Source organism: Hemitrygon akajei, chromosome 7 (genome assembly GCF_048418815.1).
Source record: "Hemitrygon akajei chromosome 7, sHemAka1.3, whole genome shotgun sequence".
Taxonomy (NCBI): domain Eukaryota; kingdom Metazoa; phylum Chordata; class Chondrichthyes; order Myliobatiformes; family Dasyatidae; genus Hemitrygon; species Hemitrygon akajei.
Genome location: NC_133130.1, coordinates 53844522 through 53868464, shown reverse-complemented (window position 1 = coordinate 53868464; position 23943 = coordinate 53844522). Strand labels below are relative to the sequence as shown.

Below are 23943 nucleotides of genomic sequence, written 5' to 3'. Positions count from 1 at the left end.
GTATCAAACCATTACTTTATAATTTTTAGTTCTTTCTCCATTGTATCCAAAAGTTGTTTGAGATGTTCCCCACTACAAAATATAGTCGTATTATCAGCAAATAATATACATTTTGATGTCTGAGAAACCATACATATATCGTTTATATACAAAATGAACAGCAATGGACCAAGCACTGAACCTTGTGGAACCCCACAAGTTACCTTCAAAAGTTTTGAATTTGAGTTAATTATACGTACATACTGATACCTGTCTTCCAAACAACTACTTAACCAGTCATGTGCCATCCCTCTAATACCATATCTTTCTAATTTATTAATTATAATTTATGGTCAATGATGTTGAATGCTTTTTTTAGATCAAGGAATATTCTCACAGTGTATTCATTTCTTTCTATAGTGTTTGATATTTTTTCTACAAAATCTATTAATGCTATTGTAGTGGTTCTGTTTTTCCTGAAACCATATTGCTGTTCACAGAGTATATTATGTTTTGTTACAAGATCATTTAAACCTCTTACAAATATTTTTCCAATAATTTTGAAAACTGAGAGCCAAGAAACTGGTTTATAATTTGAAAATACATGTTTATCTCTAGCTTTGTATATTGGAATGACCTTGGCTATTTTCATTTTATTGGGAAATGTATTATAGTTTCATTCTCAGGCAGTGGGGACATGCCAGTGGGTTAAGCCATATGAACAGAATAAGGGAAACTTAGCCAACATAATGGCTGGCAGGAACAGTCAGTGCTGATACAGACAGAAAGGAAGTAAGGGGAGGAAGGTTAGAGAATTCAACAATGAGTCCTGAAACCTGGAATGTTCCCAATAGAGGACAAGATGTTGCACCTCAAGCTTTCAATGTGCCGCATTGTAACAGTGCAGGAGGACACCGACAGAGAGGTCAGAGTGGGAGTGGGATGGTGCGTGAAAGTGACATGCAAAACCGGAAGCTCCAGCTCACTCCTGTAGATTAGTCTCTTTCTCCAGATGCTGCCTGACCTGCTGGGTATATGCAGAGTCTGCAATTCTCCTTATTTCCTCAGTGCTCTTAAAATGATAAAGTGCCCAAGAGGCTTCAGTGGCTTAAGTACATGAACATTTGCAGAAAATGACTAAGTATAATCTTGAAGCAAACGGCTATAGTGAACCCTCTGCAGGGAGATACGGGGTAGAAAGACAGGGGCAATTGCAGAGCCTGATCTGAAAAGCCTACCAATAAAAAAAAAGTGAAGGAAGAGGAAAAAGAAGGGTAATTGTTGGAACTGAGAGAATTGGACACAAAATTTTCAGTGTAATTCAATGAGAGATGGGAACGACAGGTCAAAAGTAGGAAAAAAAGTAAAGTCTACAGCAAGTGTGACTTTCACTTTTAAAGACTTCATCTCGTTCTCAATATTTTATTTTATTTATTATTTTGGGTTTTTTTTGTTTCTTTTTGAATTTGCAGTGTGTTGTCTTTTGCACACTGATTGTCCATCTTGTGTGTAGTTTTTCAGTGATTCTATTGTGTTTCTTTGTATTTACTGTGAATACCCACAAGAAACTAAATCTCAGTGTAGTACCTGGTGACATATATCTACTTTAGTAATAAATATACTTTGAACTTAAATTTGAATGAGCACTTGAATTGCTGAGAAGGCTGTGAACCAAGGGGTTAGTATAGATAAGTAGTTTATGGTCAGCATTGACATGGTAGGCCAAAGACACTGTTTTTTTGTGCTGTATGACTTGATGAGGATTAATTTGGGAGCCAGCATGCAGAGCTTTTGATGAGCCAACCGGTGACAATGAAAGAAATTTTATCTCATTTGCAATGCTGTCAACAGCACAATGGTGACTGTGAGGCCAGTGGCAAGTAAAAGGCAGAGTTACAGCTAGATATCATTAGTACGTGGAAGCTGACCTCCATGTCCACAGATGCTCTTGCTAAAGTGGGATAGTGACAAAGAACCTAAAGCACCATCTTGGAACGTTTGTGCTAAGTGTATGAGGCTGAGTTTGTCAAATGTTGCAGAAACAGCAACATGATGGAAAATCTCCATAACTGTACTCGCAAAATGGCACAAAATTCAGTTCCACTTGTAACTCCACAGTAAGTAAAGCAGTCTCTCCCTGCATACAGAAAGACTTGCAGGAATGGCTGAAAAGTCGCAAGGAGGGTTTGCAACAGAGAAGTGTGAGACAATGACCATCTTCAACCAGAGAGAGTCTAACCACCTATCCTTGACATTATACGCCATTATCATGGTGGAAAAATTAACTTCCAGCTTCCGGTGCCCTGTTTCTAAGTACATGTGAACACACTATAATAAAAACTAGATTTTTATTATAAAATTGTTAAGTTTTATATAGATAAAACTGCAATTTTGTGACTTAAATATAGAATTTATCTGAAAGCTAAAAAACAAAATAAACATTTAAATTGCACTGGAAGAATTTAGTTAGAACAGTTTCATACCTAGACAAGCCAATTCAGTCTTTGAAGCAACATCTGTGCTCAGTATCATTCTGATGTATATATCTATATATAAAATAAAGTTCACTGTAGAAACTTAAAATGGAATCAGAAAAAAGAACCTGACAGGAAAAGGAATCATGGAATTCAGAAAACCTGACAGCTGAGGAACCCCCACCACAGTAATTCAACAGAGGAAGTAATTTCACAACTGGGACTAAAATCAAAATTTATTCAGTTTTACTGACCATTCCCTGCAGTCAATACAAGATAGACTACATAGAGAAAGTGCTGGACTTAGTTTAATAATGAGTCTGCACTGTATTTAATATTTCATTAGTATGTGTCTAATACTGTAAATATATTGTCTGATTAAGCCTTCTTTGCTTACATAATTCATTACGGATTATATGTAAGAAGTACATGAATGACACCTCATTACAGTAAAACTATGTACACGAGTATCCCCAGGCTCCCGTGTTCTTAATTCCATTAGTTTCTGGAGATACAAAACATAACAGATCCCGGCCTGGCCTCCACATTAAAACAAATGTAAAACAGATCAAATGTAACCTCTTACCTGACTGCGCAACATTGGAAAAGTATGAAATAGGGATCAAATGTCTTCCCCCAGGGAAAGCTGGACCAGCCAGGAAAGTGCAGTTCTCACAAAGCATTATTACCTTGTAACACTGGGCTGTTCATATCCTCTTCTTCTGCATTATTCTCATCGCCGAGATCAGAACTTGGGCGTCTTTCCTCTGCTTCATCATTTGAAAGCTACAGAGAGGAGTAAACACTCTATAAGCAGGTTCGATTTAAGTAACAGCTATCGTCTGGTGATCTGAAATCTGAGGAGATCCAAACACTTCAAACATCCTAACTGGAAGCAGCAAATGTTTCAGAATTAGTTATCCTACAGTTGGATTAAGTAGAATCGGATCCACCTCAAGTTTTGGGGAGTCTGATATAATCTTTCCTGTTAACAACATTTTACGTGGTCCATTGTGTGCTCAGGGAAAACAATACAGTATCTGCAATATTTATTAAGACAGAAGAGGGGGCAGAACCCAATTATTACACCGTGTGCAGCTTGGCTTTCTTTCTATCAAGGAGATTTTTAAAAACTTGTTACCTCATTCATATGGGTGATGGTTATCTTAGAATCTTAATGTGCAAATGGGGGCCATAGAAGGACAGTCCACCTCCCCTCCTGCTGGCTCTTTGAAAAAATTATTCCATTTAATCCCAGACCCAAATTTTATCCCAAAATTCCAAGAGTCAGTCCTCTTCACATTAAGTGACTTCTTTAATGTTCCCAAAGAACATGCTTTCACTATTCCACAAAACGACTTTTATATTTTTCCTTTGTAGAAGAAAGTAACCTCCTGATAACTTTAGCATCTGGAGCTTATTTAGCAAATCATTTATCAGAGTGTCACCTTTGCTGCTCTATCAAACATTATTGACAGTCAGATCTCCCTTTATATTTGTTCGAGGGAAAGCAAGTTTCTTCCCTTTATCATAAGCCCTCTATGTTGTTATATTTTTCAGAAACGAGCTGCCCTGCTAAAGCCAAAGATTATAAAGTCCAGATTTACAGTGCCAAAACCCCGTAAGTCTCCCAACTGCTTTATCTACTTAGTCTGCAACCTTGAAGCAAATTTTTCTTAAGTTTTTCCTCCCTGCCTTATCTCTGCATGGTCTATGCCTGGCATTGTTTGCACATTTAAGATATGAAAGAATACTGGTGAACAATTTTGTCCACTTGTAAACATATATATTGTATGTTCATTTTAATTTTGCAATTATTCAACAATGTTTGCAGATTGGTGAGCAAATATCATTCACTTAGCAGATCACGCCCATCAACTTCATATTTGCAGCAGCCGTGAGAATATGAAACTACATTTATAATAGGCAAGAGATGGATTTGCACAATGACTCCACCTTTGTCGGGAGTCTATTACTCATGCAAACTACCAAGCCACGACTATATATCATTATATCATCTGGTGTGGTTTGGTAGTTTTTAATTAAGACTATGTCTACCTTTCCAGACAGCCTTATGTATAAAAATTGCAACAACTACTTCTGATTGGATTTTCCAATTCATTTCTGAGTAATTTGTCTGGATTCAGAATAAAATTGATTAACTCCATTTTGAACATAATAAATCAAATTTATAATCTGTAATTCAACTGAACACAGAGACCTCAGTCTTGTACTTTGCCTAAGAAGTGGAAAAAAAAGATGGATTAGCTTCATATTTTACCTGTACTATTTACTGCAATCCTTGCCAGAGAGTGGACAAATTCAATCTTTCATATCTTAAATGCGCAAACAATGCCAGGCACAGTCCATGTAGAGATAAGGCAGGGAGGAAAAACTTCAGAACTTTTTGCTTAAGCCACAGCTATTAGCTCCTAGCTCCTGAAAGAACTGAATGTTAACTCTTGCTCTGGGATGGCAACTACTTGTGGACACGTAACAAAGCAAGGGAGGAGGCAAGGCTGCAGGATTTCCTTCAGCCACTACATCACTCCAGCAACTGGTTTACAATCCCCTTTATTGGAGGTAGCCAGAGCAGAAGCATCATCACAACTGGTAAATAAATGGAAATGCACAAACTGACACACTACAAAATGAAGAGGGTCACACATCTCCACCTCACTGACAATCAACTCTCTCTCCACCCATAACTGTGTTGCTTGGCATAGCTCAAGCACCATTTGCTGATGATATAACCACGGTTGGCAGAATTTCAGATGCAGACAAAAGGGTGCACAGGAGCAAGAAATACCAGTTAGTTGAGTGGTGTCACAGCAACAACCTTGCACTCCACATCAGCAAGACCAAAGTGCTGATTGTGGACCTCAGAAAGGTTAAGACGAGAGAACATAAGCCAGTTGTCACAGAGGGATCTGAAGTGGAGAGAGTGAGCAGTTTCGAGTTCCTGGGTGTCAATATCTCCAAGGACCTATCCTGGATGCAACATATTGATGCAGCTACAAAGAAGGCAAGGCAGTGGCTGTGTTTCATTTGGAATTTGAGGAGATTTGGTTTGTTAACTAAAACACTTGAAAGCTTCTACAAAAGTGCCGTGGAGAGCATTCTGACTGGCTGCATCACTGTCTGTTATGGGGGACGGAGGGGGGGGGGTGGGTGAGGAAACTGCACAAGGTCAAAGTAAGTTGCAGAAATTTGTAAATTAGTCACCTCCATCATGGGTACCAGCCTCCATAGCATTTTCAAGGAGCAGTGTCTTCGGAAGCTGGTGTCTATCATTAAGGATCCCACCATGCAGGATACACCCTCTTTTCATTATTACCATCAGGTGGGAGGTACAAAAGCCTGAAGGCACACACTCAGCGATTCAGAAACAGCTTCTTCCCCTCTGCTATAGAAAAAAGTGATCAGCTAGACCACCCTCATCAGTACTGAGGTAGCTTGAGCCAAATATTCCCAGTCATGCCTGAGAGATGGCTTTTCCGAGCAGTTTGTCATTGAGCCTACCAGGGGATCAGCTGTACTAGATTGGGTGTTATGTGATGAACTGGAGGCGATTAGGGAGCTTAAGGTAAAGGAAACCTTAGGAAGCAGTGATCACGTTCAAGTTGCTTTTTATTGTCATTTCAACCATAACTGCTGTAACAGTACACAGTAAAAACAAGACATTTTCCAGAACCATGATGCTACATGAACAATACAAAAACTACATTGAACTACATAAACCAACACAACAACTACACTAGACTACAGACCTACCCAGGACTGCATAAAGTACACAGAACTTACAGCAGGCATTACAATAAACAATAGACAAGACGACAGGCACAGCAGAGGGCAGTAGGTTGGTAGTCCGATGGCTTGGGGGAAAATCTGTTACATAAATAATCAGCTGAATGGTGGCGCCCGGGATTCCATCCCGTTTCTGTACTCCCGCCGAGATTGCCACAGATGTAGTCCAATTTAATGTCCATTGGAGAGCAGAATGGACGGGAGAGCCGGCCGGATAGGGCTTGCTTTTCTCCTGGCAATGACTCCTTCCTGCTCGCTTCGCTTCCGCTGTCCCCACCTCCGGCTACCGGCATGAGGCGACTCCGAGGACTGAGGGCCTGATTCCCTCAGCAAGCAGACACAATATGATTGAGTTCAACTTGAAATTTGACAGGGAGAAAGTAAAATCTGATGTAGCAGTATTTCAGGGGAGTAAGGCAAATTACAGTGGTATGAGAGAGGAGTTGGCCAAAGTAAACTGGAAGGAGTTGCTGGCAGGGATGACAACAGAGCAGCAATGGTGTGTGTTTCTGGGAAAAGTGAGGAAGATGTAGGACAGATGTATTCCAAAACCGAAGAAATACTCAAAATGTAAAATAGTACAACTGTGGCTGACAAGGGAAGACAAAGCTATTGTAAAAAGTGGAGAGTAAAAGTTTTTTCAAGTATGTTAAAAATAATAGAGAAATGAGAGTGGATGTAGAACTGCTAGAAAATGAGGCCGAGAAATAATAATGGGGGACAAGGAGATGGCTGATTAACTAACTGAGTATCTTCCATCAGTCTTCACTGTGGAAGATGCTAGCAGTATGCATGACGTTGTAGTGTATGAAGAAAGAGAAGTGGGTGCAGTTGCTATTACAAGAGAGAAGTTGCTCAAAAAGCTGAAACACTTAAAGGAACATAAGTCACCCGGACCAGAAGCAATGCACCCTAGGGCTCTGAAAGAGGTAGTGTTTAAAGATTGTGGTGGCATTAGAAATTATCTTTCAAAAATCATTGGACTCTGGCATTGTGCCAGAGGACTGGAAAATTGCAAAGGTCACTCCACTATTTGAGAAAGGAGGAAGGCAAGTAGAAAGGAAATTATAGACCAGTTAGCTTGACCTCAGTGATTGGAAAGATGTTAGAGTCAATTTTTAAGGATGAGATGATGGAGTACTTGGTGACACAGGACAAGATAGTACAAAGTCAGCATGGTTTCCTTCAGGGAAAATCCTGCCTGTTGAACCTGTTGGAATTCTTTGAGGAGATTACAAGTAGGATAGATAAAGGGGATGTAGTGGATGTTGTATATTTGGACTTTCAGAAGGCCTTTGACAAGGTGCCACACATGAGGATGCATACTAAGTTAAGAGCCCATGGTATTACAGGAAAGTTACTAACATGGTTAGAGCATTGGCTGATTGGTAGGAGGCAGTCAGTGGGAATAAAAAGATTCAATTCTGCTTGGCTGCCAGTGATTAGTGGTGTTCTGCAGGGATCAGTGTTGGGACCACTTCTTTTTATGCTGTATAGAAATGTTTTAGATGATGGAATAGATGGCTTTGTTGCTAAGCTTGCAGACGATACAGAGATTGGTGAAGGGGCAGGTAGTGTTGAGGAAACAGGAAAGATGCAGGAGGACTTAGACAGATTAGGGAATGGGCAAGAAAATGGCAAATGAAATACAATGTTGGAAAACGCATGGTCACGCACTTTGGCAATAGAAATAAATGTGTGGACTATTTTCTAAATGGGGAGAAAATCCAAAAACCTAAGAAGCAAAGGAACTTGGGAGTCCTTGTGCTGAACACCCTAAAGGTTAACTTGCAGGTTGAGTTGGTGGTGAGGAAGGCAAATGCCATGTTAGCATTCATTTCAAGAGGTCTAGAATACAAGAGCAAGGATGCGATGCTGAGACTTTATAAGTCACTGGTGAGGCCTCAGCTTGAGTATTGTGAACAGTTTTGGGCCCCTCATCTTAAAAAAGATGTGCTGGTGTTGGAGAGAGTCCAGAGAAGGATCACAAGGATGATTCCAGGAATGAAAAGTTTATCATACAAGGAACGTTTGATGGTTCTGGGTCTTTACTTGCTGGAATTCAGAAGGATGAGGGGGGGGATCTCATTGAAATCTTTTGAATGTTGAAAGGCCTAGGCAGAGTAGATAAGGATGTTTCCCATGGTGGGAGGGCCTAGGACAAGAGAGCACAGTCTTAGGATAGAGAGGTGCCCTTTCAAAACAGAGATGTGGAGAAATTTCTTTAGCCAAAGGGTGGTGAATTTGCGCCAGGTCGCTGGGTGTATTTAAGGCAGAGATTGATAGGTTCTTGATTGGACACGGCATCACAGGTTATGGGAGAAGGCCAGGAACTGGGGTTGAGGAGGAGAAGAAAAAAGGATCAGCCATGATTGAATGGTGGAGCAGACTCGATGGGCCAGATGGTCTCATTTTGCTCCTATGTCTTATGGTCATTGAATATTTGACTCTTTGTTCTGGCTCAGGACAGTGAACAGGGTGAGTGGTCAACATCATGGAATGACCCATATCCATAGAATGGTTAAAACTAACTCCTCTCACCTCATTGGACACCAGGCTGGCTATGCATGCAAGCAATTGGTCTGTAGACAGCTAGAGATGAATTTGAAAAGGAGTATAATGATGGCTGTTTTCTTTTGTTCTATAGAGAGACTGGAACACATAAATATATTTACATATCACCAGTGGAAAGAAATTATGAAAGTACTCAGATAATAAATCATAGGAGCATGAAATGCACCTGTTTCTTGTGGCACTCTTCATTTACTTGATTATCTTAACACCCTGGAAGGTAGCACACCCAAGTCCAACTCTCTTTACAATGTATCAGACAACTTTGTCTCAGAGAGGCAATCCGATTTCCAATCTACAAATGCTTTTCAGTGTTGCTTGGTATGATGCAATTGACCTGTGATCTGCTTGTTGTCAGATAGTCATGTCACTTGAAAATAAAGGGTTTCAACTGCTGATAGCTATACAAGTCAGTTTTAATATATGAACAAAATTCAGCAAGCTTCCAGCTCCCAATCACAGACTGACAGTGATATTTACTTCTTTGACATTTTGACATGTAAAAAAATATTAGTCAGAGTTATAGAAAAGTACAGCACAGAAACAGGCCCTTTGGCCCATCTATTCCATGACAAACCATTCAAACTGCTTACTCCCATCATCCTGCACTGGGACCACAGCCCTCCTAACTCCTACCATTCCAGTACCTATCCAAACTTTTCTTAAACGTTAAAATCAAGCTCACATGCACTACTGTATTTGTGCTGGCAGCTCGTTCCACAGTCACGACTCTCTAAGTGAAGAAATGTATCCTCATGTTCCTCTTAAAATTTTCACCTTGCACCCTAACCCATGAGATCTGGTTACAGTCCCACCCACTTCAGTGGGAAAAGCCTGCCTGCATTTACTCTATCTATATCCCCGGCAATTTTATATACCTCTATCAAATCTCCTCTCAATCTTCTACATTCCAAGAAATAAAGTCATAACATTGTCAATCTTTCCTTATAACACAGGTGCTTCGACCCAGCATCTTTGTAAAATGTCTCTATACTCTACCAACCTCTACCAATCTTTCCTGTAGTTGAGTGACCAAAACTGTACTCAGTACTCTAAACTAGGTCTCACCAATGTCTGCAAAACACACAAAATACTGGAGGAGCTCAGCAGGCCAGGCAGCATCTATGGGAAAGAGTAAGCAGTCGACATTTTGGGCCGAGACCCTTCATCAGCATTGGAGAAAAAAGATTATAAGTCAGAGTGAGAAGGTGGGGGAAGGGAGGAAGAAATACAAGGTAATAGGTGATAGGTGAAACCAGCCGGTGTGGGGGGGGGGGGGGGGGTAAAGTAAAGAGCTGGGAAGTCAATTGGTGAAAAAGATAAAGGACTGGAGAAGGGGGAATCTGATAGGAGAGGACAGAAGGACATGGAAGAAAGGGAAGGGGGAGGAGCACCAGAGGGAAGTGATGGGCAGGTCAGGAGAAAAGCTGAGAGATGGAAATGGGATTGGAGAATGGGGAAGGGGGGCCATTACCAGAAATTCAAGAAATCAATGCTCATGCTGTGAGGTTGGAGGCTACCCAGACGGAATATCAGAATGCCCCTCCAATCTGATCATGGCCTCACCGCGGCAGTAGAAGAGGCCATTTACTGACATATTGGAATGGGAATGGGAAGTAGAAATACAATGGCTGGCCACTGGAAGATCCCACTTTTTCTGGCAGACGGAGTGTAGGTGTTCGATGAAGCAGTCTCCCAATCTACATCGGGTCTCACCGATATACAGGAGGCCATGCCGGGAGCACCTGGGCAGGTGTAGCACTTGTTCCACTCGCAAGGATAAGTGCAGGAGGGAGATCAATGGGGAGAGATGAACGGACAAGGGAGTCACATAGGGATCGATCCCTGCGGAATGCAGTAAGTGTGGGGGATGGAAAGATGTGTTTGGTGGTGGGATCCTGTTGGAGATAGCAGAAGTTACGGCGAATTATGTGTTGGACGTGGAGGCTGGAGGGATGGTGGGTGAATGTCTTATACAACTTTAACATACCACCCCATCTCCTGTTCTTTTCTGATTTATGAAGGCCAACATGCCAAAAGCTTTCTTTATAACCATATCTAACTGTGCTGTCACTTTCAATGAACTATGGACCTGTATTCCCAGATCCCTTTGTTCAACCACACTCATCAGCCATATGGTTCACTGTGGAAGACCCATCCTAGCTGGTCCTACCGAAGTGCAACACCTCACACTTGTCTTCTTTAAATTCCATCTGCCATATTCACCCCATTTTTCCAGATCCTGTTCCAAGCCATGATAGCTTGCCTCACTGTCCACTACTCCCCAAATTTTGGTATTATCCACAAATCTGCTGATCCACATGATCATTCAGATCGTTGATGTAGATGGCAAACAACAATGGATCCAGCACCGATCCTTGCGGCACTCCACTGGTCACAGTCCTCCAGTCAGAGAGGCAACCGTCTACTACCACTCACTGGTTTCTTCCACAAAACAAATGTCTAATCCTATCTAATCCAATTTACTACCTCATCTTGAATTCCAAGGAACTGAAACTTCTTGACCAACCTCCCATGGGGGTCCTTGTCAAATGCCTTGCTAAAATCCATGTAGACAACATCCCACTGTCTTGTCTTCATCCACTTGCCTGATAACTTCCTTGAAAAACTCTAAAAGATTAGTTAGACATGACCTACCATGCACAAAGACATGCTGACTATCCCCAGTCAGACCCTGTCTATCCAAATACTCATATATCCGGTCCCTCAGAATATCTTCCAATACCTTTCCAACTATTGATGTCAGGCTCACGGACCTATAATTCCCTTTCTTATTTTTAGGCCTTTCTTAAACAGTCAAACAGCATTGGTTATCTTTCATTCCTCAGGTTCTTCACACTTGCCGGATCCTTCCTGATACCATCAAAATTGGCCTTTCTCCAATTTAGATTCTCAACCTGCAGACCGCACATATCTTTTTGCACATCTAGTTTGAAACTAATGGCATTTTGGTCACTAGAAGGTAAGTGTTCCCCTTCTGTCCCCTGTCCTGTCTCATTACCAGATCTAGTATCGCACTCTCTCCAGATGGGACTTCTATGTACTGATAAAGGAAACTTTCCTGAACACATTTGACAAACTCTATCCCGTATAGTCCTGTTATAATACGGGAGTCTTAGTCAATATGTGGAAAGTCTAAATCACCTACTATAACAACCTTATGTTTCTTACAACAGTCTGTGATCTTGCTACAAATTTGTTCCTATAAATCTTCTGGACTGTTGGGTGGTTTATAATATAGCCCCATTAACATAGTCATACCTTTCTTATTCCTCACTTCTACCCATAATGTCTCACTAGACAAGTTCTCCAGTCTCTGCCGATTGACTGGGCACTGCTGTGACATTTTCCTTGATTATTAACGCCTCCCCTCCTCCCACTTCTTCTTACTTACCTACTGCCCGTTACACCTGCTGGTGTTTAGGGCTGCAATGCAAGCCCTGAGCTGAACCCCTGAACCTGGAACTCTTATTCCGGCCTCTACCCTTCGAACTGTTTGTCATGGGTGATCCTACCAAGAGGAAAAGCACAAAGCCCTGACTCCAGGCAACATAGCTGTCCACGTCAATGAGGAATGGAAGCTGCCAAACCACGACAAGGCTGCGGACCTCTTCGAGGCCCTCCCGCTTTGTCACATCTAAAACAATGGAACCCCAGAATACCGAGCCAAGTCCTGTCCCTCACAACCGTCTCACTTAAATGGCTACAATATCATAATTCCAGGTGTTGATCCATGACCTGAGCTCATCTGCCTTTCCTACAATACTTTTTGCATTGAAATATACACAGCTCAGGACCCTGCTCAACCTTCTGATTCTGACTTTGTCTGAGGTCTTACCAACACCTGCCTCCACAACCTCTCCATTAACTGTTCTGGCACTCTGGTTCCCATCTACCTGCAATTCGAGTTTAAATGCATCGCCCCTTTGAACTTTGAACGCAAGGCTTTTCATAGGGAGGCAATTTCACACTTAGCTCAAAAGTAGAAATAAGCTCACTTTTTAGAGTTGTATATTACTGAACAATGAACGTCTATTGACTTAAAAGATAGCCAGAGACTCACAGATGCTGGAAATCTGAAACAATAAACAAAAATGCTAGAAAGACTCAGTAGATCTGGCAGTAATTACTGTGAGTAGATTGCATTGATATCCATGAGTTTTCCATGATGTCAGAATGCTCCAAATCATCTTACGGCTAGAGAAGAACTTTTAAAGTCCAGCCATTATTGTAATATAGGAAAATAAAGCAACTAAGTTAAATATTTAAAGCAACACTCTGTGGGAACTCAATAAAGATGTATTTGATGCCAAATTTAAGCAATGAGCTGTAGTTTCAGCTCACAGATGGATAAAAGTAACTAATCCAGTATTTTGATATTTTAAATGAAGAAGCCAATTTTTAAAAACAAGAAATTCTACAGATGCTGGAAATCTGAGCAACACAAACAAAATGCTGGAGGAACTCAGCAGGCCAGGCAGCATCTATGGAAAAGAATACAGTTGACGTTTCCAGCCGAAACCCTTCAGCAGGACTAACAGGACTTTTTCCTTCTTTTCCATAGTTTGCACAGTTTGCTGTCCATTGATCCTGTTTACAGTCACTGTTCTACAGATTTACTAAGTATGCCCACAGAAAAAGAATCTCAGGGTTGTATGTGGTGGCATGTATGTCCTCTGATAGTAAATTTTACTTTGTACTTTGGAAATATGTAAATGGACATTCAAAATACACCCCAAGTAATCTGATGGTCGCAGTTACCACAATAATTGTGTGCTTTCTGGAACACATTCAAATAATTTCCCTGAAGTTGGAGTCCTTGTGTAGGGGCTGAGATGAAGGACAGTTTTAGCAACTGCAGAAGAAATAGTCAGATCAGTAGATAATTATGTCTAGATTATTGCCAATTAGTGAGAAGTAGTACAATTTCAAGTCAGCACAGAAAGGGAATGGGGAATGTTCATGGGATGCCTTGGGCAGTTCTGGCACAGAAGGGATCTGTAATATAGTGGATAGATGGCAGGCTAGCTGGGTGCGGCCCTTTGACTTTGTGTTGTTAAAGAAAGCTTAAAACCCATTTAACGGAAGAAGAGCGCTAACGTGAGGCTTTAAAAACGACACCGGGTTAGATACACAGATAGAGAGTAATTTAACTACAGTGGGTGCTTATGTTCATAAGTAAGTTGGGGGGGGAGGGGGGAAGGGGGCGGGTTGTCACATGCGTAAGTAGCCACGTGAGGTGAGATTGTTACACTTGATATAAAAAACTAAATGGATGCATGCGCAGTGTGATAAAGGGAACAATGATGGTTGAAGTACTGTAGAATTTATGACAAATACCCTTACAACGACAGAGAGGAATTATATACATACAAAATAAACGCTGGAAGAACGCAGCATCTATAGAGGGAAATGACGTTTCGGGGCGAGTCCCCATCCATCGGGAGTTCATAGGCATTTATATAGCTGAGGGTTCAGAGAAAATACACCCTGGGAATAAAGAAACTATACTTCCGGTTGTTTCCTACAGGTTGCCAAACAGAGGTCAGAGCTCAACTCGAGAAAATAAACCAGTATTTCAATGCACCAACACTACTGCTTTCGTGAAACCCGATCTTCATCCTCTGTAATTCAGGCGGTAATGTGAAAGCGGGTGGATCCTTTGTGCCGTTGAGAGGCAGCAGTTACTCTCCCCCACCCCCTGCCCGGGCAGCAAGTTTCCGGCATTTATATTCGCTGTGCTGTACAGAGCCGGAGACAGACATTTCACCCAAACAAAAGTATATGAAAATACACTTTGCTGGTGGGAAAGAAGCATGCAATGCATAAAGCCCAGTGTTATTTAAAACGCACTTATTTCAAACTAAATTAAGACCCAAAACAGCAAACTTTTGGCAACTAACTGGAGAGACTTGAGTCTAATTAACTCGCTGAAAGGCAGAGGTTACCGGCAGCAAACAGCCCGTAGCCCTGGGATCGCACCCTGCTTCAGCCGGTTACCTCTTGATAAGAGCCGGTGATTTCTCTTCTCATCGTTGCCGAAGTCTCAGAACAGCTAGGTCAGCGGCCCGGCCATGCACTGTGGAGCTGAGCTAAACATGATCCGGAACTGGCCAGCAAAGCGGCGGTGAATGCAGAGCGGAAAATCGATTGATGTAGGAGAAGAGCAGGCAGCGCCGGGGTACAAACCACTGCCCTCCGCCAGCCACTCGGTCTGGCTGCGTTGCCAGTGCTCACTGCCTCCCCCAACAGGGCACCTGTCACAGTTCAAAGTAGGCACATGTCACCATATACTACTCTCAGATTCATTTTCTTGCCGACAGTCCCGTCGGTACCAAGAAATACTTTTGAATCAATAGAAGACTACGCACAAAAATGGACCAACAACCAACGCGCAAAGGAATACAAACTGTTCAAATACAAAAAAAAACCCTAATAGACGATAAATAAATAGTATTGAGATACAAACAAGAGAAATTCTGCAGGTGCTGGAAATCCAAGCAACACACACACAAAATGCTAGAGGAACTCAGCAGGCCAGGTAGCAGCCACTGAAAAGAGAACGGTCGTCGTCTTGGGCCAAGACCCTTCAGCAGAACATGTATTGGGAGCATGAACTGTAGTGTCCTTGAAAGTAAGTCCACAACTTCACTGTTGAGGTGAGTGAAGTTATCCATGTTAGTTCAAGAGGCTGATGGTTAAAGAGTAACAGCTGTTCCTGAACATGGTGGTGTGTGACCTAAGGCTCTTTTCCCTCCTTTCCAATGGCAGTGGCGAGAGGAGATGTTGAGGGTCCTTGATGATGGATACTGCTTTCTTGTTTCAGTGCTCCTTATAGAGGTTCACAATGGTGGGGAGGGCTTTGCCTGGGATGGGCTGGGCTGTATCAATCACTTTATGTAGGCTTTTCCATTCATGGGCATTGATGCAACCAATGAGAATACTCTCCACTGTGCATCTATAGAAGTTCATCAAAATTTTAGATCATATGCCGAATCTGTATAAATTCCTAGAGAAATTACATGCTGGTCCCAGAACAGATCCTCTAAAATTATAACATCAAGGAATTTCAAGTTACTGACCCACTCCAACTCCAATCCCCTGATGAGGACTGGTTCGTGGATCTATGGTTTCCTCTTCCTGGAGTCAATAATCAGCACTTTAGTTTTGCAGACTTTGAGTGAGAGATTGTTGTTGTAGTACTATTCAACCAAATATTCAGTCTCCCTGACTCGTCACCTCCTTTGATTCATGCCAGTGCTCACAGTCTCTGAGCCAGAGGCCTCCCCTGAGCGGGGTACCCATGGCAGTGCTCACTGCTTCACTGCAGGGGCAGCTGTACCAGCGCTCTTCAGCCACGACTACTTTGTTAGTGTTCTCGATGAACTGTTTTGTCCAGCCAGGCAGCTACACCACAGCTTCACCCCCTGCCTCTCTACTGTATCACTACTCACACTGGAGGACTTCCACTTCTACATTCACTGTCGAATCTCATCTTCTCCCCCAGTGCCTCAGCTGCATTATTAATACACACTGCCAGAGTTACTGCCCACAGTGCTCAGCCCCTCCCACAGCCAGAACAGCTGGATCACCTCTTATTTTAGTTAGGACTGGAGAATTTGACTTTTTAAGGAGATCCTGGATTGGCTCGGACTTCTGCACTTGGGGCACAGAAAGCTGAGAGAGATCTTCTGGAGCAGGGTTCCCAACCTTTTGAATGCAATTAGCCAAGGGGTCCATGGACCTGAGATTGGGAAGCCCTGTTCTGGAGTGATATAGAGGGTAGTAGATAAGGTAGCTGGCCATTAGTGTTTTCCCCAGGGTCGAGGAGCCTAAAACTAAGGAACATAGATTTAAGGTGAGAGGGACATCTTTTCCACGTGGGGGATGATTGGCTTCTGGAACAGATTTTGAGTCCACTAGTTTTCACATTATATGTTAATGATCTAAATGATGAAATTGAAGACCAGGTTTGCAGACGATACAAATATAGGTGGAGCAGCAGGGAGTCTCAAGAAGGACTTAGATAGATTAGGAAAATGGGCTAAGTATTGGGAGATGGAATACAGTGGAGGGAAGTGTATGGTCATGCACTTTGGTAGAAGGAATGAGGGCATAGACTATTTTGTAAATGGGGAGTGAATTCAGAAATCTGAGGTGCAAAGGGACTTGGAAATCCTGGTGCAGAACTCCCTAAAGGTTAACATGTAGCATGAGTCAGTAGTAAGGAAGGCAAATATGTTAACTTTGACTTCCTGAGGAATTTAGAATACAAAAACAAAGAGGTAATGCGGGGGATTTATAAGGCATTGGTGAGACCTCATTTAGAGAGGATCTAGAGTCAGGTAGCATCTGTGGAGCAAAAGGCCTGGTCAATGTATTGATCAAAAATTGAGAATCATAAAGTAGTAAGAGTCATAAGAGTAATACAGCAGACCCTTCAGCCCAATTAGTCTTTGCTGACCACAGCAGCCTCCCTTCTAGTCTCGTTAATCTCTGTGTCTCGCAGGTCTTTCTCTTTTCAATCTCTCCACCCCCATCTTGTGTCTGTGCTCTTCAGTTTTGGACTCACCAAACCTGGGTCAAATATTGTGACTCCTACCTTATCCAAACCCCTCAAGAGGTCAGCCCTCATTCTATGCTCCAATGAATAAAGATCCAGTGTGGCCAACCTCTCCTCATAAGTCAGGCCTTCTGGTCCAGGCTGCATCCTTGTAAATCTTTTCTGCACCCTCTCCAACTTGACAATGTCTTACCTAAAACAGGGTGACTAAAACTGTACACAGCACTCAAAGAGACCTGGGTGTCATTGTACACCAGTCATTGAAGGTGGGCATGCAGGTACAGCAGGTGGTGAAAAAGGCAAATGGTATGTTGGCATTCATAGCAAAAGGATTTGAGTACAGGAGCAGGGAGGTTCTACTGCAGTTGTACAAGGCCTTGGTGAGACCGCACCTAGAATATTGTGTGCAGTGTTGGTCCCCTAATCTGAGGAAAGACATTCTTGCCATAGAGGGAGTACAGAGAAGGTTCACCAGATTGATTCCTGGGATGGCAGGACTTTCATATGAAGAAAGACTGGATCGATTAGGCTTATACTCACTGGAATTTGGAAGATTGTGGGGGGGGGGGGGGGTCTTATTGAAACGTATAAAATTCTAAAGGGATTGGACAGGCTAGATGCAGGAAGATTGTTTCCGATGTTGGGGAAGTCCAGAACGAGGGGTCACAGTCTAAGGATAAAGGGGAAGCCTTTTAGGACCGAGATGAGGAAAAACTTCTTCAGACAGAGAGTGGTGAATCTGTGGAATTCTCTGCCACAGGAAACAGTTGAGGCCAGTTCATTGGCTATATTTAAGAGGAAGTTAGATATGGCCCTTGTGGCTAAAGGGATCAGGTGGTATGGAGAGAAAGCAGGTACAGGGTTCTGAGTTGGATGATCAGCCATGATCATACTGAATGGTGGTGCAGGCTCAAAGGGCCGAATGGCCTACTCCTGCACCTATTTTCTATGTTTCTAAAGCGCAGTCTCACCAGTGACTTACATAACTGCGACATAATATCCCTACTCCTAACTCAATGCCCTGATTGATTAAGGCCAGCAAGCTATATGCCTTCTTCACCACTGTCTACTTGTGTGGCCGCATTCAGTGAACTGTGAACTTGTACCCCCAGGTTCCTCTGTTCCACAATACTTGTCAATGGCCTGTTATTCACTCTATAGGTCCTACTCTGATTTGAATGCCCAGAACGCATCACCTCATTTTTATCTGAGCTGGCTGCTGGCTGTGTGCCCAGGGACCCAAGTTCTTTGGGCACAGAGCTCGGAAAAAGCAATGCAACAGACTTTTAACATTGTAAATCAGCGAGTTGTTTTGCTATCCCTCCCCTCTTGCTGTGAAATGGGGATATCTCTTTTTCCCTTATTAAAGGGGGGGGGGGGAGAGGGGGAGAGAGAGAGAGAGAGAGAGAGAGAGATGTCGAATTACCAGGTGAACGAGTAGTCTTTGGGATACTGCAAGTCTGTGTCATTATTTAAGCTTTGCTGCACACTTGCATGCTCGGTGGAGGGTGCAGATGCTTTTTTGCTGGTGGGAGAGGTAGGGTTTTGTTTTGTTGCTGCTTATGCATGGGGGGAGTTGGGGCGCTTTGGGGTTCTAACATTTAACTGTCATTCATTCTTTGGGGCATTTCTCTGTTTTCATGGATGTTTGTGAAGAAAAATAATTTCAGGATGTATATTGTATACATACCTCTGACATTAAATGTACCTTTGAAACCTACCGAAGTCCAACTGTCATTTCTCAGCCCTTAACTGATCAAGATCTCTTTGTAATTCATTGTAATCTGCCTCACTATCAACAAGGCTCCCTCATTTAGTATCTCATTAATCATGCCATGAGCATTCAAGCCAAATAATGTACATAAATAATGAATAACACTGACCTCTGATGCACCCCACTAGTCACAGGCATCCAGTTGGATAATTGACCTTCAACCATCACCTTCTGCTTCCTATCATTGAGCTAATTTTGAATTTCCTTCACTAGATCCCCCCACACCCCCGAATCCCAATAAGAGCTAGGATCTTGTCAAATCCATGTAGACAACATCCACTGCCCAACCTCCTCTGTCCCTTTTGTTATCTCTTTTAAAAATGTTAAATGTTTGTTTAATCTTTGGATTAAAGGAGGGGTGTCATTACTAGTCAGGGAAAACATCATGGCAGTGCTCAGTCAGGACAGACTGGAGAACTCATCTTAGTGAATCGCTATTGGTGGAACTGAGAAATAAGAAACATATGACCACATTAACAGGAGTAAATTACAGATCACCCAACAGTCCAGAGAAACTTGCAGAGAGATCACAGACTGTTGCAAGAAATAAAAGGTTGTTAAAGATGGTGATTTTAACTTTCCATATATTGACTAGGATTCCTATACTATATAAGGACTAGATAGGATGGAGTTTGCCAAATGTGTTCAGGAACTTTTCTTTAATTAATATGCAGAAGTCCCAACAAGAAAGTGTGTGATACTTGATCTGCTATTAAGGAATGAGACAGAGCAGGTGGCAGAAATTTGTATAGGGGAACACTTTGTATCAAGTGATCACAATGCCATTAATTTTAAAGTAAATATGCAAAAAGAAAGGTCTGGTCTGCGGGTTGAGATTCTAAATTGGAGAAAAGCCAATTTTGATGGTGTAGAAACATCTGTCTGTCTGTCTAGGTACCATATCCGATACGGACTATGGTGACCATGTTTTCCATACAGATCTATCCCTTGTTCTTTGGATGACTTCCACTTCCTCGATGTGTAGCCACCTGGCTAGGCTTTTGATGTACATAGGCCGAGGTCTTCCTCTAGGTTTGCTCCCCTCGATCTTTCCAGAGAGTATGAGTTCATCTTTCTGCATGATGTGTCCTACGAATCTGAGTTGTCTTTCTCTTATTGTTGGTATGAGTGATCTAACTGCTTGGGCTCTTCTGAGAACTCCTTCATTTTAAGTGTGTGTGGTCCATGATGTTTTTAACATTCTCCCGTAGAACCATAATTCAGCTGCTTCGAGTCTCTTTTCCATTGCTAGGGAAATGGTCCAGCATTCACTTCCATAAGTCTGGACAGAATAAATGTGGCACTGCAGTATTCTGTTTTTAGTGTACAACTTTCTGTCTGTTAATATGGTCTTCATTTTCTGGAAAGCTTCTTTTGCCATTTATATTCTGTATTTGATATCTGTGTCACACCTGCCAGCACTTGTTATTTGGCTGCTAAGATATCTGAATATCTTGAGGCCTCTCAATCAACATCAAGAAGACAGAAAGAATGGTCATCTCCAGAAAGACAAACATACCACAATGTGTGATCAAGATCAGAAATAGAAACATAGAAACATAGAAAACCTACAGCACAATACAGGCCTTTCTTGAACAGCAGAAGAACATTGACTACCCCCCCAATCCTCTGATATCTCACCTGTCACTGAGCATGATTTAAATATCACTTGTAGGGCCCTCATGATTTCTTTCTTAACTGTTCTCTTGCATTTCTTACACTCCATAAGTGCCCCATTTGTTCTTACCTGTCTATACCTGCTAAGCACCTGCTTTTTTCTTAACCAGGGCTTCAATATTTCTTGAAAACCAAGGTTCCCTAAATGAACCTGTCGAAGGGTCTCGGCCCAAAGCGTCGACAGTGCTTCTCCCTATAGATGCTGCCTGGCCTGCTGTGTTCCACCAGCATTTTGTGTGCGTTGTTCCCTAAACCTGTTATGTTTACCTTTTATTCTGACAGGAACATACAAGCTTTGCACTCTCTATATTTCACTTTTGAAGGCCTCCCACTTACCAAGTATACTTTTGCCAGAAGATAGCCTCTCCAAATCCACACTTGCCAGATCTTTTCTGATTTCCCAGGGCTGAAATGGTTGTCCACAAAGTTGTGCCGAACATGTCCCTACCTTAGAAATTACTAGGCTTACCCATAGCCCTCTATTTTTCTAAGCTCCATATCCAAAAGTCTCTTAAAAGACCCTATCATATCCGCCTCCACCACCGTTGCTGGCAGCCATTCCACTCTCTGAGTAAAAAACTTACCCCTGAAATCTCCTCTGTACCTACTCCCCAGCACCTTAAACCTGTGTCCTCTTGTGGCAACCATTTCAGCCCTGAGAAATCAGAAAAGATCTGACAAGTGTGGATTTGGAGAGGCTATTTTCTGGCAAAAGTATACTCGGTAAGTGAGAGGCCTTCAAAAGTGAAATATTGAGAGTACAAAGCTTGTGTGTTTCTGTTGGAATAAAAGGTAAACATAACAGGTTTAGGAACCTTGGTTTTCAAGAAATATTGAGGCCCTGGTAAAGTAAATAGCAGGTGCTTAGTAGGTACAGGCAGGTAAGAACAAATGGGGGCTTATGGAGTGCAAGAATTGCAAGGGAACAGTTAAGAAAGAAATCATGAGGGCCCTAGAAGTGGTATTTAAATCATGCTTAGTGACAGGTGAGATACCAGAGGTTTGGGGGATAGTCAATGTTCTTCCGCTGTTCAAGAAAGGCTCTAAAAATAAACCAGGAAATCATAGGCTAGTGAGCCTAACATCAGTAGTGAGAAAATTATTAGAAAGTATTCTGAGGGACGGGATATATAAGCTTTGGATAAACATGGACTGATTAAGGATAGTTAGCAATGCTTTGTGCATTGTAGGCCATGTCTAACCAATCTTATAGAATTTTTTTTGAAGAGGTACCAGGGAAGTTGATGAAGGCAAGGCAGTGGATGTTGTCTACATGGACATTTGACCAGGTTCTGCATGGGAGGTTGGTTAAGAATGTTCAAAGTTGCTCGGCATTCAAGATGAAGTAGTAAATTGGATTAGACATTGGCTTTGAGGGAGAAGCCCAAGAGTGGTAGTAGATGATTGCCTCTCAGCTTGGAGGTCTGTGTCTTATGGAGTGTTGCAGGGAAGAGTGCTGGGTCTGTTGTTGTTGTCAACTGTATCTACGATCTAGATGGTAATGTGGTTAACTGGATCAGCGAAGTTACAGATGGCACCAAGACTGGGGGTGTAGGGGACAGTGAGGAAGGCTTTCATGGCTTGCAGTGAGATCTGGATCGGCTGGAAAAATGGGCTTAAAAATGGCAGGTTGAATTTAATGCAGACAAGTGCACTTCAGTAGGACCATCTAGGGTCGGTCTTGCACAGTGAACACCACAGCTGAGAAGCGTGGTGGAACAAAGGTATCTGGGAATACAAGAACATAATTCATTGAAAATGGCAGCACAGGTAGATGGCTTTTGTTGTATTGGCCTTCATAAATCAAAGTATTGACTACAGGAAATGGGATGTTATGTGTACCTTTGGGTTATCTTTAACCCCGCCTGACAAATTCATCTCATTTCCTTTTTTTGCCCTCCTATTTCCCCTCTTATGCCTGCTCTTAATTTTACTTTGTCAAGAGTTCGTTTGTACCCAGCTGTCTAAAAGCAATGTACACTTCTTTCTTTTTCCTGACAGGAGCCTCAATATCTCTCATCAGCCAGGGTTCACTGAATTTAGATAAGTCTACCCTTTACTCCGACACGAGCATACTTCCCCTGGACTATTGATATAATCCTTTCTAAAAGCACCCTACTGTTCCTTTGCCTTTAGATAGAGCTACCCAGTCAACCCCAGCTAGATTCTGCCTGATCCACCAAAGAGAAGTCCAGTTTTGCTCCTTTTCAATTAGGTTCCTTAATGTATTGCACAAGGAAACTACCTTGAACACAACACATAAATTCAGCCCCTTCCAGGGAATTTGCATTCCAGGTAGTCCAGTCAATAAAATGGAAGTCTCCCACTAGCAGTATCCTACTCTCAAGAGTGTAGAGGAAAGGATGATGATGAGGGGTATTTCTGGTTCCACCTAGCATCCACCAGCCTCCGTCCCAAAATACCCCCTTCTTCCACCCCTTCTGTCCATCAACCCCATCTCACCTAGTTTCTGCCATCAGATAACAGCTTCTGTTCTAACTACTCACCTCTATATTCCCTCTACATTCTCAGTGCTGGTGCAGGATCTCAAGCTGAAAGGTTAACTACCCTTTTGCCCGCGAGTTACAACAGCAACTTGGGTTTTTTTTTGTTTGAAATTATTAGGCTTTATTGAGACCATCTGTTATGTTGGACAAATTCAGACCCCTTTTCAAATTCATGGACACAAAAGCGTTGCAGCATTTATCCAGCATCAGGACCTGTACCTTTCCCTGCAAACCCGTCCAAGCAGCTGGATTTAGTACTTTACACCTGACATACTTTGGTCTAATCTTCAAGCAAGATGCTGCCTGGCCTACTGAGTTCCTCCAGCATTTTCTGTGTGTTGCTTGGTCTAATCTTCAGTTACTTTCCTATCATTTCCACTAAAGGCGACTATACTGACTCTGAAGCATTAAATTCCCACAAATGTTGTCTGATCTGCTGCGTACTTCCCAACTGACTCAACGAATTCCGGACTGAACATTCTTTCCCCGTGTTCCCTTTCGTTCCTTTTATCATTGATTGGCTGCAATGATTACGAGGCAACTATTGGCTCACTAGATTATATGATTGGC

At 42.3% G+C, this 23943-nt stretch overlaps 1 protein-coding gene across 5 annotated transcripts in view; it reads right to left on the bottom strand.

Annotated features, from left to right (window-relative positions):
- Nucleotides 1-15092, bottom strand: part of pacc1 (proton activated chloride channel 1) — a 46376-nt gene extending 31284 nt beyond the window's left edge. For 2 of the 5 annotated variants that reach the window (XM_073050884.1, XM_073050883.1), the window contains exons 1-2: nucleotides 14853-15092; nucleotides 3143-3239 (exon numbers count right to left, since the gene is read on the bottom strand). In XM_073050884.1, the coding sequence (XP_072906985.1) occupies nucleotides 3143-3239; nucleotides 14853-14885 (130 nt within the window). In that variant the 5' untranslated portion in view covers nucleotides 14886-15092. Of the gene's footprint in view, nucleotides 1-3142; nucleotides 3240-14755; nucleotides 14776-14800 lie in introns of those variants that run through there. The other 3 variants (XM_073050885.1, XM_073050882.1, XM_073050886.1) reach the window with 3 other exon arrangements.
- Nucleotides 15093-23943: the final 8851 nt, after the last annotated feature.